At 57.2% G+C, this 21117-nt stretch overlaps 1 protein-coding gene across 3 annotated transcripts in view; it reads right to left on the bottom strand.

Moving 5' to 3' along the window:
- Positions 1–4556: 4556 nt before the first annotated feature.
- GRID2IP (Grid2 interacting protein) overlaps positions 4557–21117 on the bottom strand; it is a 33948-nt gene continuing 17387 nt past the window's right edge. For 2 of the 3 annotated variants that reach the window (XM_065892332.1, XM_065892330.1), the window contains 18 exons: positions 18918–18987; positions 18330–18424; positions 17815–17998; positions 15090–15244; positions 13924–14079; positions 13571–13668; positions 13274–13391; positions 12145–12500; positions 11314–11730; positions 9432–9519; positions 8561–8638; positions 7825–8021; positions 7342–7497; positions 7131–7217; positions 6136–6265; positions 5928–6046; positions 4865–5029; positions 4557–4628 (listed from right to left, as the gene is read on the bottom strand). In XM_065892332.1, coding sequence (XP_065748404.1) covers positions 4557–4628; positions 4865–5029; positions 5928–6046; positions 6136–6265; positions 7131–7217; positions 7342–7497; positions 7825–8021; positions 8561–8638; positions 9432–9519; positions 11314–11730; positions 12145–12500; positions 13274–13391; positions 13571–13668; positions 13924–14079; positions 15090–15244; positions 17815–17998; positions 18330–18424; positions 18918–18987 — 2741 coding nt within the window. The remainder of the gene's footprint in view (positions 4629–4864; positions 5030–5927; positions 6047–6135; positions 6266–7130; positions 7218–7341; positions 7498–7824; positions 8022–8560; positions 8639–9431; positions 9520–11313; positions 11731–12144; positions 12501–13273; positions 13392–13570; positions 13669–13923; positions 14080–15089; positions 15245–17814; positions 17999–18329; positions 18425–18917; positions 18988–21117) is intronic. The other variant, XM_065892331.1, reaches the window with a different exon arrangement.

Raw genomic sequence — 21117 nt, 5'->3', positions numbered from 1 at the left:
GATGGTGAGGATGCAGAGGTAGCAAGTAGACAACAGCTCTGAAAAATTTGGTCTAAAGGAGGGAGTGAGAGGGCATGAGCCACTAGGGTCTAGACTGTTCTTTGAGGGTTGCAGGAAGAGGGATGTTTATTGGTGAAGGGGAAAGAGCCAGTGGAAAATGACTTGTGGTCACAGGTGCGTTGGGACCCCTGGGAGCTTGGGGAGGCGGGGATATGGGACGAAGAATTAGCTCCGAATTGGAGTTGAGAGCAATGCCTGAACATCATGGGATGAAGATGAGGGCAAGTACATAGAAGTTTGCAGATTGCAGGGGAGAAGGTGAGTAAATCCCGCTTGATTGAAGGCTTTCTCTTTGGAACATCAGCTGAATCCAGAGATCTCTGAGGCCTCCTTGGAACTAGCACTATTATATCCTTGGCACCTGGTAAGAAGGTGGTATGAGCTGAATTGTGTCCCCCTCCCCAAATTCATATGCAGAAGTCCTAGCCCCCAGTACCTCAGAAGGTGACTGCATTTGGAGATGGGGTCTTTGAGGAGGTACTTAAGGTTAAATGATGTCATAAGGATGGGGCTCTAAGCCAATAGGACTGGTGTCATTACAAGAAGAGACGCCAGTGATGCACAGGGAAAAGGCCACGCGAGGACACAGCAAGAAGCGGCCATCTGTAAGCCAAGGAGAGCAGCCTCAGGAGGAACCCAACCTGCCGACACATTGACCTTGGACTTCCAGCCTCCAGGGCTGTGAGGGAATAAATTCCTGTTGTTTAAGCCACTTAGTCTATCGTATTTTGTTATGGTAGCCTAAGAAGATTAACACAGGGAGGAATAGGAGGGGGTGAGAAAAGAGGTAAAGGCTTTCTTTATGTCGAAGTCACCAGAATCTGTGGCCCCTGGAAGGCTGATAGATGTTTTTAAAAATCATGTTAAGCAAAACAAAGAAGATATTTCCACTAAGAGGATGGGCCTTGGATTTAGACAGACTTGATTTTCCATCAAGCAAGTCACGTAACCCTCCTGAGTTTTAGACTTTTTATTTGTAAAAAGGAGATAACAAAACCCACCTGAGAGGGTTACTGTGAAAGTAAAATGAAATATGTAAAAACATGGAGCACACTACCTAGTAAACATTGACTGATTGTTAGGAAAGGCGGTGTGTAATTGGGCTAGGCTATTTTATTAGTATCATCGAGAGAGAAATACATTCCTGCTTGTCACACCCTGTCATTTGGTGAGGAATGTGGCGGAGGGTATGGCGCACATATTGGCTCACATATAGGGTCTCGTACTGACTTGGGCGTAGAATCACCATGAAATAGAACCCTGGGAAACGAAACTCAGACAGGCTGACCCATAAGGTTATCTGCACCCAGCATCGTGGCTGGCACATGGTAGGCAGTCAAATAGTATTGGCGATTGCATTTATGAAGGAAGAGAATGCACTGAGAATGTTAAAAGACTGAACATCTATAACGATCTGTTGATGAGTACGTTAGTCAACCCTCTTAATATTGCAAGTGACAGAAACCCATTCAAACCAGCCTAAGCCAAAAAATTAAAAGAAATTAAAAAAATTCACACGTGGTGTGGCAGAATTTGTTGGCTTGGAAACTGAAAAGTTGGGATGTCTGCTTCAGGCACAGCTGGATCCAGGGACAAGAGATGGATGGAGTGCTCTTCTCTCCTTTTCTTCTGTATTGGTTTTACACCCAGGCAGGTGCCCTCCACGTGGTAGTCCTGGCAGCTCCTTCCAGGATTCCACCCTCGTTACACCCAACAATTCATCCAGAAGTAAGGAGCCTCCTTTTCCAAACACTTCCAACTTGAGTCTTGAATTGACTCTGAGCCACCCAACCAGAGTCACAAGATCATCCTTAATCCAATCAGCAACACTCCAAGGCCTGGGAGCAGAGGAGGGATAATTTCCCAAAGGAAAAACAGGGAGCTTTCGCCAGCAGAAGGGAGACTGGTTGCTAGGCAGGTGCAGGCACAGACCACTGTGCCCCTGGACTTAGTGTATCTGGAGAGAAGTCAGGTAACTCATGGGTGCCTAGGTAAGAGAGAATGAAAAGCATGGCACCTGCAGGACACATGAAGATGAGTAATCGGTGCTGTGCTGGGTCCAGCGAGGACCGGGGCCGCTGAGGATTTGAAGGAGGCTGGGATGTGCACCAGGGTGCCTGGCCACGGAGGTACGTGGTACACTGATGGCAACAATGGCCCTGACTCTCTACCTGACCCTGAATCCACACCCTCTGCCATGTAGTTCTGCGGCATCTCTCATCAAGAGGGGAGCCTATTTCCCCTCTCCTAGAATCTGGGCTGGACTTGTCACTTGCTTTGACAATATACCGTGGTGGAAGGGATGGTGTGACAGTTCCGAGGTTAGGCTTCCAGGCGTCTTCTGTGTCTCTGCTTGTTCTCTTAGGCCCCTGACCTTACCATGTGAACTGTCCTGGCCATTTGGCTGGAGGATGAGAGACCACATGAAGCCATCTCAACTGTCCCAACCAAGGCCCCAGACATGGAAAGAGCCCTGCATGACTAGCAAAGCTGCCCAGCTGACCCACAGAAGACTACAGACACCCAGGTGAGTCCACTGAGCCCAGCTCGGATCAGAACTGCCCAGCAGGACCCATGGACTCAAGAGCAGTAGTGGCTGCCGTTTTAAGTCACTGAGTTTTGGGACAGTTTGTTACACAGCATTGTGTGGGAAATAGGTAACAGTTACAAGGCATTATAGGGAGAAAACCCAGCTAGCGATTGGCTTGCCAACCTGAGTCCCCTGGCGTGGGGCTGGATCTACCTGAAGAGGGTGTGTGTTTCTAATTTGCGGAAAAATGCCATACAGGACACCTGGGCCTGGAGGGTCATGCCTATTCATAGCCTGGTGGAGTCTACAGTCTCTACGGATCTCATACCAGGATTTTAATGGACCTTTTGACATGTTTCTCAGAGACGAAGGCTTTGGGAAGTTATGGAAATTATCCGGCTTGAGCTGCTGGGGAGAAATGCCCTCCACTAGCCAAATCTGGGTTCATTTCCCCCACCTGAATTACACAATTTGGTTTAGATATTTTTATATGGTGGCTGTGAGCGGGGAACAAAGGAAGAACATACATGGCCTCAACGAGGGGTCTGTGGGAGACCGGGTAGAACTGGATGGGTCCCGAATACTGTCCAGGGGCAACACCAGCTATTCAATCATACTGGAGGGAAAAAAAGCCAGAAGATGGTTTCTAAAGTCCATTTCAGACTTCTCTGGAAGAAAGTTAAGGGAAGAGGTAACGGGAAGCTGCCTGATCCAGGATTTGTCGATTGGAGAATGGAAAGGGTGAAACAAAGAAAGGAAAGGATGCCCCCAGCATCCCTCTGCTCCCAGCATCCAGGTAGCTCCCTCCTCTATCCCCAGTCCTCACCAGGGGCTCCAGACACACATGTAAAACAGACTCTGAGATCCCAAATATGTCCCAGGTGGTGTTACTGCCTCTAAGCCTGCTCTGCTCACACGGCCTGTTCCAGGGAACGCCATCATCGCCACCCACCCAGGTGAGAAACCTGGCAGCCAGCCACCAAGTCCCGCTCATCCATCACCCGAGCAGCTCTCTGCTCTCTCTGCCCTACCGTGACATCCCCCCTCCCACTCCCAGACTCCCCACTTCCAAGTAACCACTTCTAAACTGGATTTCAGTTTGTCTGCTGGGTGAAAACTTCAATTCTGCAGTCTGATATAGTCTTCCTAATGCTTTCCTGTATCTCTGCCCAGCTTGTCTCCTGCCTTCTCCAGTCCAGCCCTCTCCTCTGCAGCCAGCTGAGGTTTCTTCTGGCTTCCAAGACCCAGGCTAGGTGCACACCCACCCCCCCCCCCCCCAGGTCCCTGTACTTGGGGCTCTCCTTCCAGCCTGCCTGCCTTCGTCCAAGTAGTCCAGGAGGCCCTGGGCTGGGTGAGAGACCTCCAGGCCTTATCGTGCTCACTGGTGTGGCATGTTCAAGGGCGTCTGCCTCCTTCTCCACAGTCTAAGGTCTGCGGGGTCCGTGCTCCGCGAGGGCGTCCCCTGGGCACACTGGGAGCAGGCTCAGGAGAGGTTCAGACGGCCTTCCTTGGGGCCGGGCACCCTCTGGCCAAGACGCCGCCCTAGTGCCGCAGCCATCTCGGAATCCACCGGCTGGTGGCAGCGGCCCCTCCCCGGGACCCCTAGGTCCTGAGGGCGTGCACAGCCAGCCCTTGCTGGAAGGCCCGGGAGCGGGGAGGGGGCGGGGGTGGGGCGGAGAAGGGGGAGTGGACAAGGCGCGGGAAGCCGGCGGGACCTGGCGGCGGGTAGTTCACGCGTCCCGGGGAGTCGGCGTGCCGGCTCCGTCCCCGCGCTCCCAACCCTCGGAGCCCCGGGCTCGGCCCCAAGAAGGGGTCTCCGCACCTTCGAGGGCGGCCGGAGCTCGACGGCTGAGCTAGCTGGAGATGCGCGCGTGGCTGGGCCCCACTCCCGCACCCGGGCCGCTCCGAGCCACGCGGGCGGCGTCCGCTCCGCGCTCGGGCCGCCGAGGACGCGAGGCCGCCGCCGTCACCAGGAGAGGGGCGAAACCATCCCAGAGCCGCGTGTGCCCTCCCCGGCCTGCAGGTCGCCGAGCGCTCGCTGGGGAGGGAGGAGCACGTGGGGACGGGGGTTGGTCGGTGGTCCCGGGACCGCCCCCTCCCTGCGTCGTCTCCCCCCACCCCCTCCCTCGCCGGGGCGGAGGCCTACTGGCTCCGCCCCACTGGGGGAGCGTGTCACTCACTAGGGGCCCTTTCCCACCCCGAGCTTCACAGAGGAACCCCCCTCGTTGGACCTATGGCCCTGCTCTCTCCTCAGGGCCTCCCACCGTGGCTCACCTCGAACTTGCTCATGAACTCCGCAAAGATGCCGAAAAAGGCCTCGGAAGTGGTGGCTTTGGAATCCTCACCGAAGAAAGCCAGCGCCTTGCCCAGCTGCTCCATGGCCTCCCGCTGCAGCCCGTCCAGCGCCCGCAGCACCGGCTGGGCTGTCTCCAGGAAGGACTGATGGGCCTCTGTTAAGGAAACTGCCCCAGGTCCCTGGGGCAGGTCCCCGGGGAAGTGACCCAAACAGCGACCACTCCAGTCTACCCCAGGCCCTTTGCTCACCTGGGCACCATGCCCTGGTCAGAGGCTCCAGTCCCTTTGCCCACTGCCCTCCAAGCTCGTCCTGACACCTGCCACGTCCAGTCCAGCCTTAGGCCTTTCACTTGCTCCTCTCTCTGTGGGGCAGCTCTCTCTTCCCTCCTGGCTCTGCTCAGATGCTACCACCCTCTCTTCCCCAACCACCCACTTAGAGTGGCCCCCTTTCTCTGTTTCTCTTTTTCTATAGCATTTGTCACTGTGTGTGCTCAGTTGGAATATTCCCCTCTCCTGACTGCCTTTGACTGGCCAGGCCTGACAAGTCTGACAAGCCTCTCCCTGTATCTTGTGACTTAAGTCTGGACTCTGCCACCCCCGAGGACAGAGGGGGCAATGTAGCCAATCAGAAGAGCTCCTTGGGCTTCCCTGCTGGTGCAGTGGTTGAGAGTCCGCCTGCCGATGCAGGGGACGCGGGTTCGTGCCCCGGTCCGGGAGGATCCCACATGCCGCGGAGCGGCTGGGCCTGTGGGCCATGGCCGCTGAGCCTGCACGTCTGGAGCCTGTGCTCCGCAAGGGAGAGGCCACAACAGTGAGAGGCCCGCGTACCGCAAAAAAAAAAAAAAAAAAAGAGCTCCTCCTTCTCAGTTACACACAGACTTGACATAAGCACTTAGATTCTAAATGACCTAAGGCGGACCCCCTTCCAGAACCCCTGGACCCAGAGCAGCCTCTGCCCAGAATCTCTGCTGGCCACTGGAGCTACAGCCAGCTCTACCTGACCCCCCCGCCCAGGGTCCACTGTGGCACTGGGACAGGATACCGCCATGACCACGGCAAACTTGTCCTCGCTGGTGGGGGACATGCTCTGGCAGGCGGCCTGTATCTCACTGATGGTGCCGTGGAGGTCAGCCAGGTCACTGGTCAGGGCCCGTTGGTTCACTGTAGGGTAGGCAACAGAGCCTCGTGGGGCTGCCCTCCCAGCCCAGGACAGCGGTGCCTCTGCCTCCCTACCCATCCACCGAGCCTACCTTTGGCAGCCAGAGGCACGGTGGGCAGGTCCTGAGCAAAGCCCAGGAGTTCTGGGAAGTGCTGGCTCAGCGATTTGGCAAGGATATGCAGGAAGGTGGACTTCCCATCCACCGTCTTGGTGGAGTTCAGCTGCAAGTGACCCCAACATATATCTTCCTCAAGGACCCCATCAGATTCCTGATCACACGGCCTCAAGTGCTCTCCTCCCTGCTTCCCCTGGGCTGTGGCGTCAGTTCCTGGCCCCCAAAACTCTCCAACTCCAAAGCTCATAAGCTGATGGCTAGTAATCCTTAACTCTGAAGCTCTCATCTGCTGGGATGCCACAGGCCTGTTTCCTGGCCCAGATCTTTGAGACCCCCAGGAACCAGGCCCCCAGCCCCCAGCTAGGGGACGACCCTAGGTTTTTCTGTCCTTGTGAGTTTGCCCTTATCAAAAGATAGAGCCCAAAATTCTCTAACCCCAGGGAAAGCGGGAAGCATCACTCACAGTTCTTCCCTTTTGTGGTTTTCTGGAACCATCTGTGGCACATCTGAGCCTCAGACACCCTAAACCATTCATATCTATAAAGGGAGTTTTTCTTTCTCTTTTTGAAAACACCCGAAGACGTCATGGGGGAAAAGTCCCAGAAACACAGGGGAAAGGCTGGATATTTGAGTTGTCCCTTCTCTGATCCTAGATCTTTCTGGGGTAGGACTGGCCTGATGGTGGTGGTGGTGTTGAGGGCACAGAATCCACCAGGTGGGACTCGCCCCTTCCTCCTGGAGCCTTCCCTCCCTGCCCTTCTCTTCTCCCACCACTCCATTTTTCCAGATCTTGAGGCTTGGCTTGGAGACGCCACCTTGTCCCCCCATCCCCTCAACCCCCAAACTTTGCTTCTGTTACATCCTGGCCTGAGGGCAGCCAGCTCTTCCTCCGGGGTGGGGGGGGACGGGGGTGGGGAAGGGCCTCAATGGTAGAGCAAACAAATCAGTGACTGTCTGACAGGCCCCCTCACCTCTGTCAGGAAGTTGATCTTGAAGCCCGTGGTCTTGTTGGTTTGGGGCTGTCCATCGTTGAGATAGTTGCCCATAGCCAACACAAACTGTGGAGAGAAGGGTGGGCAGGTCCTACCCCACGCCCTGGCCCCTCTCAGGATGAACCTCCAGGCTGGAAGCCCCAGGGGACAGAGGGGCAGGTAGAGTGATCTGAGAAGGGGCGGTTCTGACCTCCAGGATCTTGGCGAGCTTCCGGCTGTTCTTGAGCTCGAGGGAGGCCTGGCGCAAGCACTCCAGGCTGCCCCGGATCTCTTCTGTCTTCTCCTGTAGGGTGGCCTGGAAGTGGAGGCTGCGCAGGCGGGTCTTGTACTCGGGAACCGACAGCATCTGACAGGAAGGCAGGGCCAGGATTCATCCATCCCGCCAGGAGACCCGCTGCCCCGGGGCAGCCTGGGGTGAGGGTCAGCGGGCTGCCCGGTATTCCCTCAGGAAAACAAGCACAACCTCTAGGGGGCACCCTCATCCCATCTACCTTGGACCCTGAGTGAGAACTGGCTGTTACAGGTGTAAAACCGGGACTCAGAGGCGTGAACGCGGTGGCGGGAGGGGAGCGAGACCCACGCACAAAGGCACAAAGCGAAAGCCGCGACAAAAGGAGGCCGAGGCCGCTGGGCAGCCACCCCTGACCCCGGGCGGGGGTCACGGCCGCAGCACCTGCAGGACGAACTGGTCGGGCTCGCTGAGGCGGCCGGGCGCCTCGCGGAAGGCCTGGTAGCGCTGCTCCTCGTCGGCGTCTGGCGCGAAGAGCAGCAGTTGCGCCAGGTGCGCGGGCTCCAGGCGCCGGGGCTCCATGCTCATTAGCACCTGCCGCAGCTCGGCCGGGCTCAGCTTCAGGTGCGCCAGCAGGATGGCTGCGGGCGGGGCCGCGAGGGTGAGCCGGGGCAGGGCCCGGGCGGGGAGTGGGCGGGGCTTCAAGATCCACCCTGGCTCCTGGGTGTGTCGGGGGACGGGGGGCCAGGAACCGGGGCGGAGCAGGAGCCTGCCCAGAGGAGGGGAGGGTCCTTCCCGCGACCTATTGAGGGGCGAGGGCGGGGCTCTCAAAGAGACAGACCCGGAATTGAGCGGGGCCTGCGGAGTTGGGGCCAGGGAACTAGGGAGGGTCCTGAGACGGGGACAGTAGGGTATGCGGTTGGAGGCGTGGCCGGAACTGGGGAGCCGATTACAGGATGAGGGCGGGGCCGATGGGGGTGGAGCCAAGGCCGGCACCTGCGCCCGGTGGGATCGGGCTGGCCTTGGGACCTGGGAGAGGGTCTTCACCGCGCGGGAGGCAGGTGTTGGGGCCCCCACGGCCTAATCTCGATCATCCACCGGGGTGGATCCAAGGCTCGGTGGCCCGGTGGGGGGTCGCGTCGTGCCCCCCCACAACCACCCGGCACCCCCAGCCCCTCACAGGTGTTGTAGGCCTTCTTGTGGGACAGGATCTCCACCACCTCCTTCTTCCTGAAGGGCTCAGGCCCGGACACCGGCTCTGGAAGGGAAACTGATGGTTTAATGAGGGGACGCTATGCTGAGGCTGCCGTGCGAGGGCCCAGGAGGGGTGTGGCCACAACCCACAGCCCAGACGCCCCTGACCATGGACTTGACTGAATCAGCTCCACGTGTCCACACTCCCCTCACTCATGGACTCTGGGGTCCAGTCTAACACAGTGTGCATGATGTGGCGTGTGTCCGCCCCCCGCCCCCCATCCTCTCTCCCCTGGGCCCTTGGGACTGAGCTGGCCCCATAAGGAGAACCAATCACCTCTCGACCTTGCAGATGCTTCCTGGACGGACAGCGGCCTTTCTCTTCAATCCCGGGACCACTTTCTACACACAGTATCCCTGGCTGCCTGGAGCCCCACCCAACAACTACAGGGAGATACCCTGAGAGGGGTAATGGGAGAGAGAGACTTGGAAGGGATATCTGTCTACCTTATTGTGGCTGTGTGACTCGGAGCAAATTACCTAGCCCCTTTGTGCTTCCTCATCAGGAGGATAGGGGGATCACAGTCCCTACCTCGCAGAATTGTCACAGGATTAATTTAGAAACAAGGGTGTCTGACATTTGGTAAGCATGCAACACATGTCAGCTCTTATTATCTCCATTTTGAGGTAGGAAACCTGAGGCTCTGAGAAGTTCAATAACTCAGGGACACAGTAAATAAATGGCGGTCCGTGCAGACCTTGGGGACTCTAAGCCCTGGGACGCCACAGAAGGTAGTGGGTGGGCTGCCACAGAGGACCTGGTATCTGGGTTCCCCTAGGGCCCTCAGGCCACTCACTAGCAGGTTTCTGGGTGCCAAAGTGGAGCTCCAGGTCGAGGTACTTCACCATGTCGCTCAGCTTATCATAGTCAGAGTCCTCCCCGAGCTGCGAGGGAGGGGAGGTTCAGAACGAGGAAGAACTGCCGCCCTCCACCTCCCCTACCCTCTAAGGGCTGCCTTGTGAGCTCCAGGAGGGAGAGCCTCCGTCAAGCCCTGGGATAAACCCAGCGGCAGGAGGAGACTGCAGGAGAAGCTAAATCATCCAAGTTACCAGGCGGTGAGCCGGCCCCTCTTGTGGTCAACACCACTCACACCGGTAGCACTCTCCATGCAGAAGCCAGCAAGTTGCGCTGGGGCAGGGGGTAGAGGGGCTCTAAAGGGGCTGGAGCCCACCAAGGAGGCTTAAGGGGTCTGGGTCTGTTTTGAGTGAGTTCACCAGAGCTGCTCTGGGTTCCCGATTCTGGGGAAACTAAAGCAGGGAAATGCCAGGAGCTAGGAACTGGACAGGTGGTTTTAACAAATGACCTGGGTGAGAGGTGACAGTCTAGAAGGGCCATGGCTGCAGGCCAGGGACACCTGGTGTGGATTTGGACTTGGCCATGTGCATGACTTCTGTCCCTGTGTCCACCTTCAGAATCCAGTGGAAAGACCACTCTTCAGAGCAAGGCTTCAAGGACCATCTGAGGCTGGTAGGAGTGAGGTCTCCAGGGGACCCAGTAGGTCCCAGTTTGTGACTTTGTCTATCAGCAACATGGAAAGCTTCCCTAGAGGTGTGGGCTCATGCCAACTTGGCTGGGAAGGCAGGAGACAGGACTGGGACCCAGGAAGTGGCAATGGGAAAAAATGACAAGCATGCCCCAGTGGAGTGTGGCTGCATGTTAAGGACATGCTGTTGGTCCCAAGAAGAGGAAGGGACTAGGGTTGAGGATGACGGTGGGAATGAGCACTGTGATGGGGCAGCCCCAGAAGCTGGAGGGTTCCCAGGCCATGTTAAAAGGAGTATGATGTCCAGGTCAAAGGAGATGAGAGCACTGTTTTCTCCTCTGAACTGGTGAAGCCCCATTAGGAGTTCCATTTGGGACCTGCCCTTTGACAGACTATGAGGCTAGAAACGACACACTAGGGGAATGACCTAAAGAACAGGGATGGGGTGAACCTTGCTCATGGGACAGGCTGGTTGGTCTGTGGATAAGGAAATATACTTGCTCTGCCTGATTTCAAAGGGCAGGACAGAAAGCAGGACATGGGAATCTTGGTGAGACAAAATTTCAGAGCAATACAAGGATGGATGGTGAAAACTGTCCAGTGAGGAAAGGGATGCCTTGACGGGTAGTGAGCTCCCCATCACTAAAGGGGTTCAAGTATATATTGGCAGTGTTGTTTGGGAGGAAGTTCAAGCATCAGAGTGAAAGGGTGGAGGCTGGTGTGCAGGGGTTTGGAACAGCTTCCCTTTTAAGAATCCTTCAGTCTTGGCTCCTGTGAATAAACTACTGATCGTAGACTGGCAGACAGTTCGAAGGTCTGTGACTCTCTAACCAGATGTCCTTCTCTTGGCTCTAAGAGCCTAAGGGAACTATTCAAATCTCAAGTGATAGGTTTCAAGGGTGAGTGTGGTGCTGTTTCTGGATGTCCCCAGTGTGTCACTGGCTTAGGGACACAGATTGAGCTTCGGTGCCTGTGTCAGCCACCAAGGGTGGGCGTGTTCATGGGCTGGGCCTTCATTCATCCTCTGCTCAGCATGGGGACCAGAGGATGTTCAGCTGACGCTGGAAGAGGCCTGGAGAAGGGTCTTGCCTTCACTGCTGCTGCCCAGACCACCTCCCCCGGCGCAGAGCACTCCTGGCCCCCGGGTCACCTACCTGTCCCCAGATGGTGCCTTCCTGGCCCCCGGGTCACCTACCTGTCCCCAGATGGTGCCTTCCGAGTTCTCCACCTGCTCCCACCGCAGGCGCTTGACGCTCATGTGGCTGGTCTCACTGCGGCGGTGGCCCAGGCCCCGGGACAGCATGGGGGGCGCACAGGGGACAGGTGGGGGCAGGGGTGGCGGGGGTGGTGGAGGGACTGGGTGGCTGAGTTGGGTGAGGGGCTTGGCCAGCATCGGAGCGGGGCCCCAGGGGCCATCAGGGGTGCGGGAGCTGGGCTTGGGGTCATGGAAGGGAAGGGGTGGCGGTGGCGGGGGGCTGAGTGGGGGCGGGGGGATGTGGTCGGAGATGGAGGAGTAGGTCAGGGAGCTGCCCTCCTCACTGCTGCTGACGCACTCGCTGGCACTGCTCCTCTCATTGGTGACGAAGCTGCCCTGGTCGTCGTGGAAGCTCATCTGGGGGGACAGAGCAAGGCAAGGGGAGGGTCAGGTTGGGCCCAGGGAGACTGGAGCCTGGGCCAAGGTGAGGGAGAGTGGAGTAGTCTGGGGCAGGGGGTGGCATGGCCCGGGGATGGGACAGGAGAGGCTGGGGGCTTAGCCTGAGGCTGTGGTGCGACAGCCCGACAGAGTGTAGGGAACCTGAGACAGGGCATATGGGGCGGCCTTGGACAAACAGGGTCCTAGCTTGAGCCCAGGGTGGGATAGCTGCAGCCAGGGAGCGGGGCGTCCTGGGACAGATTCTAGGACGGACTGGGGCAGGGAGAGGGGGAGCCTGGGGCACATCCCCAGGGCGGCAGGCCTCTTGCAGGAGCCTGTGGACACCGTCCCCACGTAGGCCCCCGTACCCTGCACATCTGCCCGCGTGCTCACCTCTTCGTAGTCATTCTCAGGGCTCAGGAAATCATCCACGATGGTGACCCGGGGCCCCAGCTGCTCACTGAGCGCACCCAGGAAGCGGTCAGTATCCCGGCTTGGCACAGGGCGAGCGAAGGCGAACAGCTTCCTGCGGCTGGGCGGGCGGCCGGGGTCCGGGCTGGGGGTGCTGCTGGAGCGGAGGGGCCCGGGGCCCAGCTGTGGGGAGGGCGCCCTGCTACTGTCCAAGCTGGCGTAGGGGTGGGACTCGCAGCTGCTGGGGGAGGCCAGGCCCTCTGAGCACAGCGGGTAGTAGCAGGGGGAGGGCAGGAGCCGCTCGCTGGGCCACGAGACGCTGGACAGGGTCCTGGGTCCTAGGGTGGGGGATGGAACGTGAGGACCCCTCTTGGGTCAGTACCTGGGTTCCAGGTGCGGGCTGGAGGGGAGGGGCCCCAGGGCAGGTTGGCTCTGTGTCCCTGGACACCTTCCTTTCCTCCTCTGGACACAGTGCAGGAAGACCCTGGATGACGCTGCGTCCCCAGGCTTCCCTTAGGGTGATCAAAGGCCGGAGTGGGCCGGGGGAGTACTGCTTGGCCCCAGGACAGGCAGACCCCAGCTCATCTTACACAGGATCCCACGGTCCCACCTGGAACCCACTGAACACAAGTCAAGGGTGAGGGGGTCTCCAGACCAAAGGTCATGGGGCACCTCCCGCACCCAGCAAGCCCTTGGCTCACAGAAACATCACCCAGGGGTCCTGCCTTCTGAACTGCCGAGAAACCACCATGTGTGTCTGTGAAGAACCATCTTCCCAGCTGTGCCACTCACAGAGCAAAATGCGTGCGCTTCATAGTCTATCGGACAGTCACATGAGAACTTGGAGACTCCTATGGGGGCGGCCCTCTGCTTTTCTAGATCCATAGCAGAGGTGAGGATCAGAGGGGACATGGGAGGGGCCAGGACAACCCGGACCTTGATGGACCCTAGCTATGGAGGTTGCCAGGGCTCCCCAGCATTCAGTCCCATAGCCATGGAGCGAAGAGGGAGGTCCAGGGATATGCCTGGAGGTGGTGGTAACACCCAGCCAGCCAGCCGGGAGGCCGGAGGCCAGAGCTGCCCTCGGGAGCCGGGGCTGGCGAGCCCCTACCTTCTGTGCCTGCCATGCTGGGCACTGGTGGGGAGGCACGGGATCTGGAGGTGGTCCCCATCTTCCCTTTGAAGCTGCTGCTCAGCCGGGACTCAAGCTCTGCGTAGACAGCCGACATCTTTGGGGAGAGGAGGTGGGGATGGGTCCAGCCTGCCCTTACCTCCCCCATGTGGCCCTAACGTGGCCTCAGAGGCCAGGCCTGGGTGGCCTGGGAGGCGAGGGTCTGCCCCAGCTCCGTGGGCCACCCATTCCCAGCTCCCCACTGACACCAAAAGCAGGGCAGAGAGAAGGTCTCACCATCTTGGGGTTGGGGGTCTCGGGGAGGGATGTGCCATCGCCCGCCTGGCGCTCGCCTGGGATCAGAGGAAGAGGCATCTCCGGGCAGTCGCTGGGCCCTGCCGGGGAATCAGGAGGGCCAAGTCCACAACACGGGGGTCTAGTGACCACCCCTGAGCTCTAAGACGCAGGCCCCAGCCCAGACCCAGCGAGGGCCTCTGGAGAAAGAACCGCCAAGCCCTGTGGGCCCAGAGGGGCCACTGCTCAGCCCATTCCCAGGGATTTCTCATCTCGCCAAGCCCATTTTGCAGGTGGGAAAACTGAGCCCTGTCGCGCCCTCTCACCCACTCCAGCCTTTTGGTCCAGGGCCTCACCACAGCTGAGGCTGGCCTCCAGGCCCTGGGACCGGAGGCTGCGGCGGCACATGGAGGAGGCCCTCAGGGAGCTCCGTGGTTGGGGCTCGGGCGCTGGCTCCGGCTCCGACTCCGGCTCCGGCTCGGGTTCCAGGTCCAGTGTGGGCTCTGGCTCTGCTGTGGGACCAAAGGGGAGACAGGCCCCTTGTCCTCTCAGCCTGACAAGGAGCCTCCAAACACAGGGAGGGTGAGGGCACCCACCTGTGAGCCTGGGCCTGCTCGGCTCTAGGACAGCTGGGAACCCTAGGGTGAGAGGCAGGGCTCTGGGCACAGGAGGTACATGGGGGTGGTGCCAGCCTGAGGATAGAGGCTGGGCGGAGGTGGCCACAACCCACCCTCAGGGCCCCTTCTCATGCCGAGAGCCTAGGACCCCCTGATTCCCAGGTCTCAACACGCAGGCGCTGCTGCCCCTAGGGGCCTGCAGAGTGAAATGGAAGGTTCCAGGTCAGGGCAGATGTGTGGGACATCTGCTGCCCAGCCTGCACCTGAGCTCAAACCCTCAACCCCCCAACAAACTCTGGGTCCCCAGGACTAGGGTTGGTGGGCGCACAAGGGCCAGCACAGAGACGGGCAGGCGAACGGCAGGTGCCCAGGGTTTAGCCCACTTTCGATGCCCGCAGCCGAGTGATGAAGCGCGTGCGTGGTGTGGGCACGGGGGCACCCAGTGACGGGGCAGCAGCGGGGAGCTGAGGCTGCACGGGGCCCCGTAGGCCCTTGTGTGAGTCTGTGGGCTCCAGAGCACACTAGGCAGGTGTGACCTGGCCGTGCGCTCACAATCCAGGTCTGTAAACAGTGTCCACGTGAACTTCTTGATCTGTGCCACACTTCCCAGGGTGCAAAGCACAGCCACTGTGGTCACCCTCATTTTGTGGGTGAGAAACCTGAGACCCTAGGCGTTCGGTGGGGTGTCTAAAGTCTAAGGTCATGCTGCCTTAAGGGTCAAGTTGGCAAAGCACATCCGTGGGCAAAGCGTGGGACCAGCCCCGGTGTGCTGGGTGTGCATCTCCAGGACAAGTGGGTGCGTCTGTGTGTGGGAGGAGCCCGGGTTGGCTGTAATACCTCACAGGTGAGAACAGCAGGTGTCTGGCCTTTACCTGGCGGGCTGGGCAGGGGGAGGGGCTGCTTACCTGTCATGGCCGTGTAGCCCAGGAAGCATGCGATTTTCTCCTGGCAGAGTTCCTGCTCCTCGTAAGTCAGCAGCTGGTAGATGAACTGCCAGAGGACCTGCTTGGCGGGCGTGTCCAGCACCGGGTAGACATCGACGATCAGGGTGTCGATGTTCCTGGGGGTGGCGTGCAGGAGCAAGGAGTTCATGACTCAGGGGCTCAACAGAGGGGGCAGGGTGGTGGACAAGGGGGCACTTCCAGGCCACAGAATTCAGCCTCATGCCCTTCCCTTCCTCCCCAAGACAGAGAAGTGGGAAGGAAGGTAGGCTTTGCGGACAGGCTGCCCAGATTCAAATCCCAGCTCTGCCACTTAACCAGCCAAGTGACCTTTCTTGCTACTAATTGCTCTCAGTGTCCTCCTCTGTAAAATGGGAGATAAAAATAGCATCTACTGGGGAGTTCCCTGGTGGCCTAATGGTTAGGATTCTGGACTCACTGCTGTGGCCTGAGTTCAATCCCTGGTCGGGGAATGGAGATCCCACAAGTTGTGCTACACCAAAAAAAAAGAAAGCATCTACCACGCAGAGCTGTTGTGAAGATTAAAACGTATAGAAAGTGTTAGGAAAGCTGACTCACTATATCAGGGACTGGCAAACGATGGCCCGAGGCCCAAAATTTGGCCTGTCACCTGTTTTTGTAAAGCAAGTTTTATCAGAACATGGTTTATATAAGCCTATGGTTTATATTTTGTCTATGGCTGTTCTCAAGTTACAACAGAAGAGATGAATGGTTTCAATGGAGACTACATGACCTGCAAAGCCTAAAATATTTGCTATCTGGACGTTTCTAGAAATAGTTTGCTGATCGCTGCATTGTATGGAAAAAATAAAACTGATCCTCATGTAACACCACGCATAAAGGTGAACTCCAGGTGGATAAAAGACCAAAGTGTGGAAGGTATCATTATAAAATTAATAGAAGATAATGCAGGAGATATCTTTTGACCAAGGGGCAAGGAAGGACTTCTTAAACAAAAATTCAAAAGCCAAAGCCATAGGCCCCAAATGTATTGAATGTGATGATACAAAATCAAGAATACTTGTTCAAAGAAGCACAACTTGGAGCTGTTAATATTAGATATAATGGGGCTTCCCTGGTAGCGCAGTGGTTGAGAGTCCGCCTGCTGATGCAGGGGACACGGGTTCGTGCCCTGGTCCGGGAAGATCCCATGTGCCGCGGAGCGGCTGGGCCGGTGAGCCATGGCAGCTGGGCCTGCGTGTCCGGAGCCTGTGCTCCACAACGGGAGAGGCCACAACAGTGAGAGGCCCACGTACCGCAAACACACACACACACACACACACACACACACACACACACACAAAATATTAGATATAATGGAAGTAACAGTAGAGTAGCAAATGGGAGAAGATATTTACAATGTCTAAAATCAACAAGGAATTGGAACCTAAGACTCACAGAGAGGAACTTCCCTGGTGGCTCAGTGGTTAAGAATCCGCCTGCCAATGCAAGGGACATGGGCTCGAGCCCTGGTCCAGGAAGATCCCATATGCCGCGGAGCAACTAAGCCCGTGCGCCACAACTACTGAGCCTGCGCTCTAGAGCCCGCGAGCCACAACTACAGAAGCCCACGTGCCTACAGCCCATGCTCCGCAACAAGAGAAGCCACTGCCATGAGAAGCCTGCGCACCACAATGAAAAGTAGCCCCCGCTTGCCACAACTAGAGAAAGCCCACATGCAGCAACGAAGACCCAATGCAGCCAAAAATAAATAAAATAAATAAATTTATAAAAAAATAAATAAAACATAAAACAAACAGGGAACTCTGGCAAATTTAAGTTTTGCCGTTTGGAACTTTATGGAATTTTTTCCAAATATATTTGTTCAGTGGTTGGTTGAATCTATGGATGCAGAACCCATGGATATAAGGACCGACTGTGGGTGTTATAACTTGGATGAATGTTGAAAACATGCTAAATGAAAGAAGCCAGACATGAAAGTCCACATATTGTATGATTCCATCATATGAAATGTCCAGAACAGGGAAGTCTACAGAGACAGAAAGTAGATTAGTGGTTATTTAAGGTGAAGGAGGAGTGGCAGGGGGTGAGAGCAACAGTGAAAGGGCTGGGGCTTTCTTTCTGATGAAAGTGTTCTAAAATTGAGTATGATGACGGTTACATGTGTTTGTGAATATACTAAGAACCAGTGCATTGTACATTCAAATGGGTGAATTGTATGATATGTGGATTATATTTCAACAAATATACATTTTTGTTTAAACAAAAAAAGGGAATGAACAAGTGATTGGCTTTGCAGGGACCATGAAACGACCCTCTGGGCTAAGTTAAGGCGTGTGATAAGCACTCTTGCTGCTGCTGGTGCAAAAAGAAAGGTGCTAAACCAAGCCTAACAGGATGGGGCTGGTGGCAAGTGCCCATAGCGGGGGGTGTTGTGAGGGTCCCGCCAACAACCCTGCAGGGGGTCGCCGCCTGCCTCACTTTACAGAGAAGGCTGTGACTTGCCCAGGGCACTTGGCTAGGAGGTTTCAGAGTCAGGGTTTGTTCCAGGGCAGCCCCGATGGTCCCCACCCCAACTCGGGTCCTTTGAGCTTCCCTCGGGAGAAGGGGGCTTAGGAAGCTCAGGCAGGGAGACCCCGATGGTGAGACCGGGCAGGAATTGGGGTCTACCCTGGGCAGGTCCCCACCCCCGCCCTGGCCCAGCCACCTGTGCTGGAAGAAGCTCTCGAGGGCCCGGCAGACCCCATAGCGCTCGGGGGGCGTGAGCAGATGCTCCAGCTGCTGGCTGAAGGTCCTCCCCTGCACCCGGATGCTGGACGGCAGGATCTCCGCCACCCACTGCAGGGAGGTGAGTGCCGACGACGGGTTGGGAGAATCCATCGAGTCGGAGTCTGCAGGGGCCACGGGAAGGAGAGGCCCGGGTGACCCAGCGTCCCCAGGCCAGGCGCGGTTTTCCTGGCAGCTGGGGCCAGGGGACCTCCCGAACTGGGGTGAGCGCCATGCATTGGGAGGCACACCTGGGGATGTGCCCCATTGGGGGAGGAGGGAGAGCCCCAGGCAGCGTCCCTGAGGCCACCCCACTGGGTTTTACAGCACCACCTGGAGAGGGAAGCTGCAGAGATGGGGGACAAGCAGAGTCCTCTGTAGAATCATAAATCCCACCCATGGCGACCCCAGCAGGGTATGTGGGCCAAGGCGGCCAAGGGCCAGTGGGGGTCTCACCGCTGGCGAATGGGACGAGCCCCTCCTCCACCACCAGCGTGGGCATTGCACCACTGCCCTGCAGCATGGACACCACCTTGTCGTGGGAGCAGTTCCTGCCGAGCAGAGATGGCCCAGGAGGGCCTGCCCAGGATGAGCCCTGCCCAAAGCCACCCGCCAGACCTCCCTGTCCCGCCGGTGGAGGCCACACAGCAAGCCCACGGCTGGGCCAGGGCCAGAAGCCAGGGCCCTGCCTCTCCTGCTTGTTAATCTCCTCTGCAGGAGAAGCTCCAGGCCCAGGGCCAGCTGGACACTTCTGGGTACAGAAGGGGTCATGACCATGCCACCCCTGGGCAGGGTCCCCTCTTAAGGGTCAGACACACATGATCCATTCAACTCTGTGCCCCCTGCACGGAGCTGGGGTGTTTCCTGGTTGGAAGGACGATTTGACATCCTGGAGAGGGTGGGAGGGTGGATTCAAGACTTCCTGTGAGAAGAGGGACAAACTGGGGACCAGCTGGTCAGAGGCCCATGGCCGGGGTATCCCAAGAGTCAGGAGTCCTGGGGACTGTTTGCCACCAAGCTCCAGTGACCCCAATAGCCTCTGACCTCATGTCTAGTCCGTTGAGGAAGAGGATCCGATCACCCGATTTGAGGGAAGCATTGTCAGCCGGGCTCCCTGGAAGCAAGGAGAGAGGGTGCGGTCAGCTGAGCAGTGACCCACTCAGGGATCCCTGTGTCGTCCTCCTGTTTTACAGGCGAGAAGTGGGACGGGTGGCAGAGGAGAGCCAAATTCAGGCCAGCAGTCCCACATTAGAGCCAGCGCCCCTCTGCTCCCAGCTGCTCGAAGCAGGGAGTGATAGCCTGGCGAGGGTGGGAGTGCTCGGGACCCGGCGTGGACCACTGGTCAGCCCTGAGCTGGGGGAGGAGAGCAGAAAAGGAAGGTGTGCACATCCGCAGACGACCCTACTCTATACTCTATTCTCGACCCCTCGTACAAAGGTCCACAACATAAATTCCTCTGTGCCTTTGTCACTAGGAGAAAATGTGTCTAGAGGGAGGCTCCTCCCTCAGGCTGGGAAACATGAAGAATTAATCATGTTTCGACATCTTGGGACCTTGCTGACACTGGAGGGACTGTCCCTCTAGGGCTAGCCAATCCCTAGAGATGGTACACGACTGGTCTGCAAGTGCATCTTTCCCGTGCCAACCAACCAATCCTAAGCCCATTCCCCCACCCTTCCTCTATGGGACTCGCACGGTCCGGGTAAACCTGCTTAGCTGGCTTACCCTGCCTCACCCATTTATTCACAAAAAAAAAAAAAAAAGGACTCTTGCCCACGTTTTCTCTTGCTCCCTCTGCCTCGTGACCAATCCTGGTGCTTCCCTGTGTGGCCCTTTGTGGCATGGTGTGCCGTGCCCCTTCCTCTTGGCAGCTGTAACACACCATCTTTTTAATGGCAGTCATCTCCTGACCTGTTGACCTCACCATGTCTTAATAATAAAACCTACATTTTCAGCACGTGGGAGCAGCTAATTCTCACTCTGCCTTAATGGCCCTGCAGGTCAGCCCTAACCCAGTACCTGATACCTGGAGAAGGGGGAGCTGCTAAGTTTGCTCCTGTGGATACAGACTTTTTTTCTTTCTGCCTCTTTCATTATTCATCACTCTAAATTTGATCTGGAAGCAAGTGGGGGGAAATGATAGATACCTAAATATACTCTCAGACTGTGAGCAACTGGTTCTCTCTTGAGGTGGGATTCGTCAGGAGAGGAAGGGGAATGATCAGGGAAGACTTCCTGACAGAGGGGGCCAGGGGTTTTTTTTTTTTCCTGGGACTGAAAAGGGGGCAAGGGCGATGGTGACAAATCCAACATGGCCTGCCTGGAAGCTTGGGCCAGGCTGGGGTGGAAAGGCCAGAGAGGTAGTAGCAAGGGATGAAAGATCACTGGATCAGGAGTCAGGAGATCCCAGGTTCTAGTCCTTGATTTGCCAGAGTCTCTCAAGCCTGTATCCTCATCTGTAAAAGCTCCCATCGAAGCACCCGTTTGGCTTCCTATGACGAGGAAGGCATGGGGTTACCAGCCTGGAGGTTGGGTTGGGGAGAACAGCACCCCTGGATTTTAACATGGCCCCAGGCCAAGTATCTCTGGCTACACATGTGGGAGAGGCAGGGAGGTGGGGGTGGGGGTGATGGCAAAGTTGGAAGAGACATATCCAAAGAGGAGAGATTAATCATGTCTAGAGGAAGCTCCCCAGAGAGCAGCCTTGGGCCTTTTCTCTACAACAGTGTGTCAATGACTTAGTGATGTACAAATCCAAGATGGACTGGGTCTCAGAATGATCCGAAGGCCGGAACAGTGATGCAAAGGCACTGAGGCACTTTCCCAGCGATCAGAAGAGCCCTTCTCACAAATCCGTGCACTGGAGATGTGAGATGCAGAAGGGTAGAAAGAACTCAGCAGCAGCAGGGGCACCGATGGGGCTGGTTCCCTAGGCGTATCGTGTTCAGGTGCTGGGAGGGGATGGGGACAGGACAGAGCAGGTGACCCAGCCCTGTGGGCTGCTTACAGGGAGGGAGAGATCAATTCGGTACCAGGAGACATGTCTGTCCACGGAGACCTTCCACAAGGGAATGGGCTGCCTCCACAATAAATGGGTTTCTCCCCTCCCTCCCCTCAACGCCCCACTGGAAGGGTGGGAAGAAGGAATTCCTTCACTGAGAAGACTGCCTTTTTCAAGATGCACCATTCCAGGAGCAAGAAGGGGCTGGCCAGGTGGGAGGAGGAGGGGAGTCCAGATTTGGGG

The sequence above is a fragment of the Phocoena phocoena genome, chromosome 15 (genome assembly GCF_963924675.1).
Source record: "Phocoena phocoena chromosome 15, mPhoPho1.1, whole genome shotgun sequence".
NCBI lineage: Eukaryota > Metazoa > Chordata > Mammalia > Artiodactyla > Phocoenidae > Phocoena > Phocoena phocoena.
Note: the sequence above shows the minus strand (reverse complement) of the source record. Positions and strands in the feature narration are given on the sequence as shown.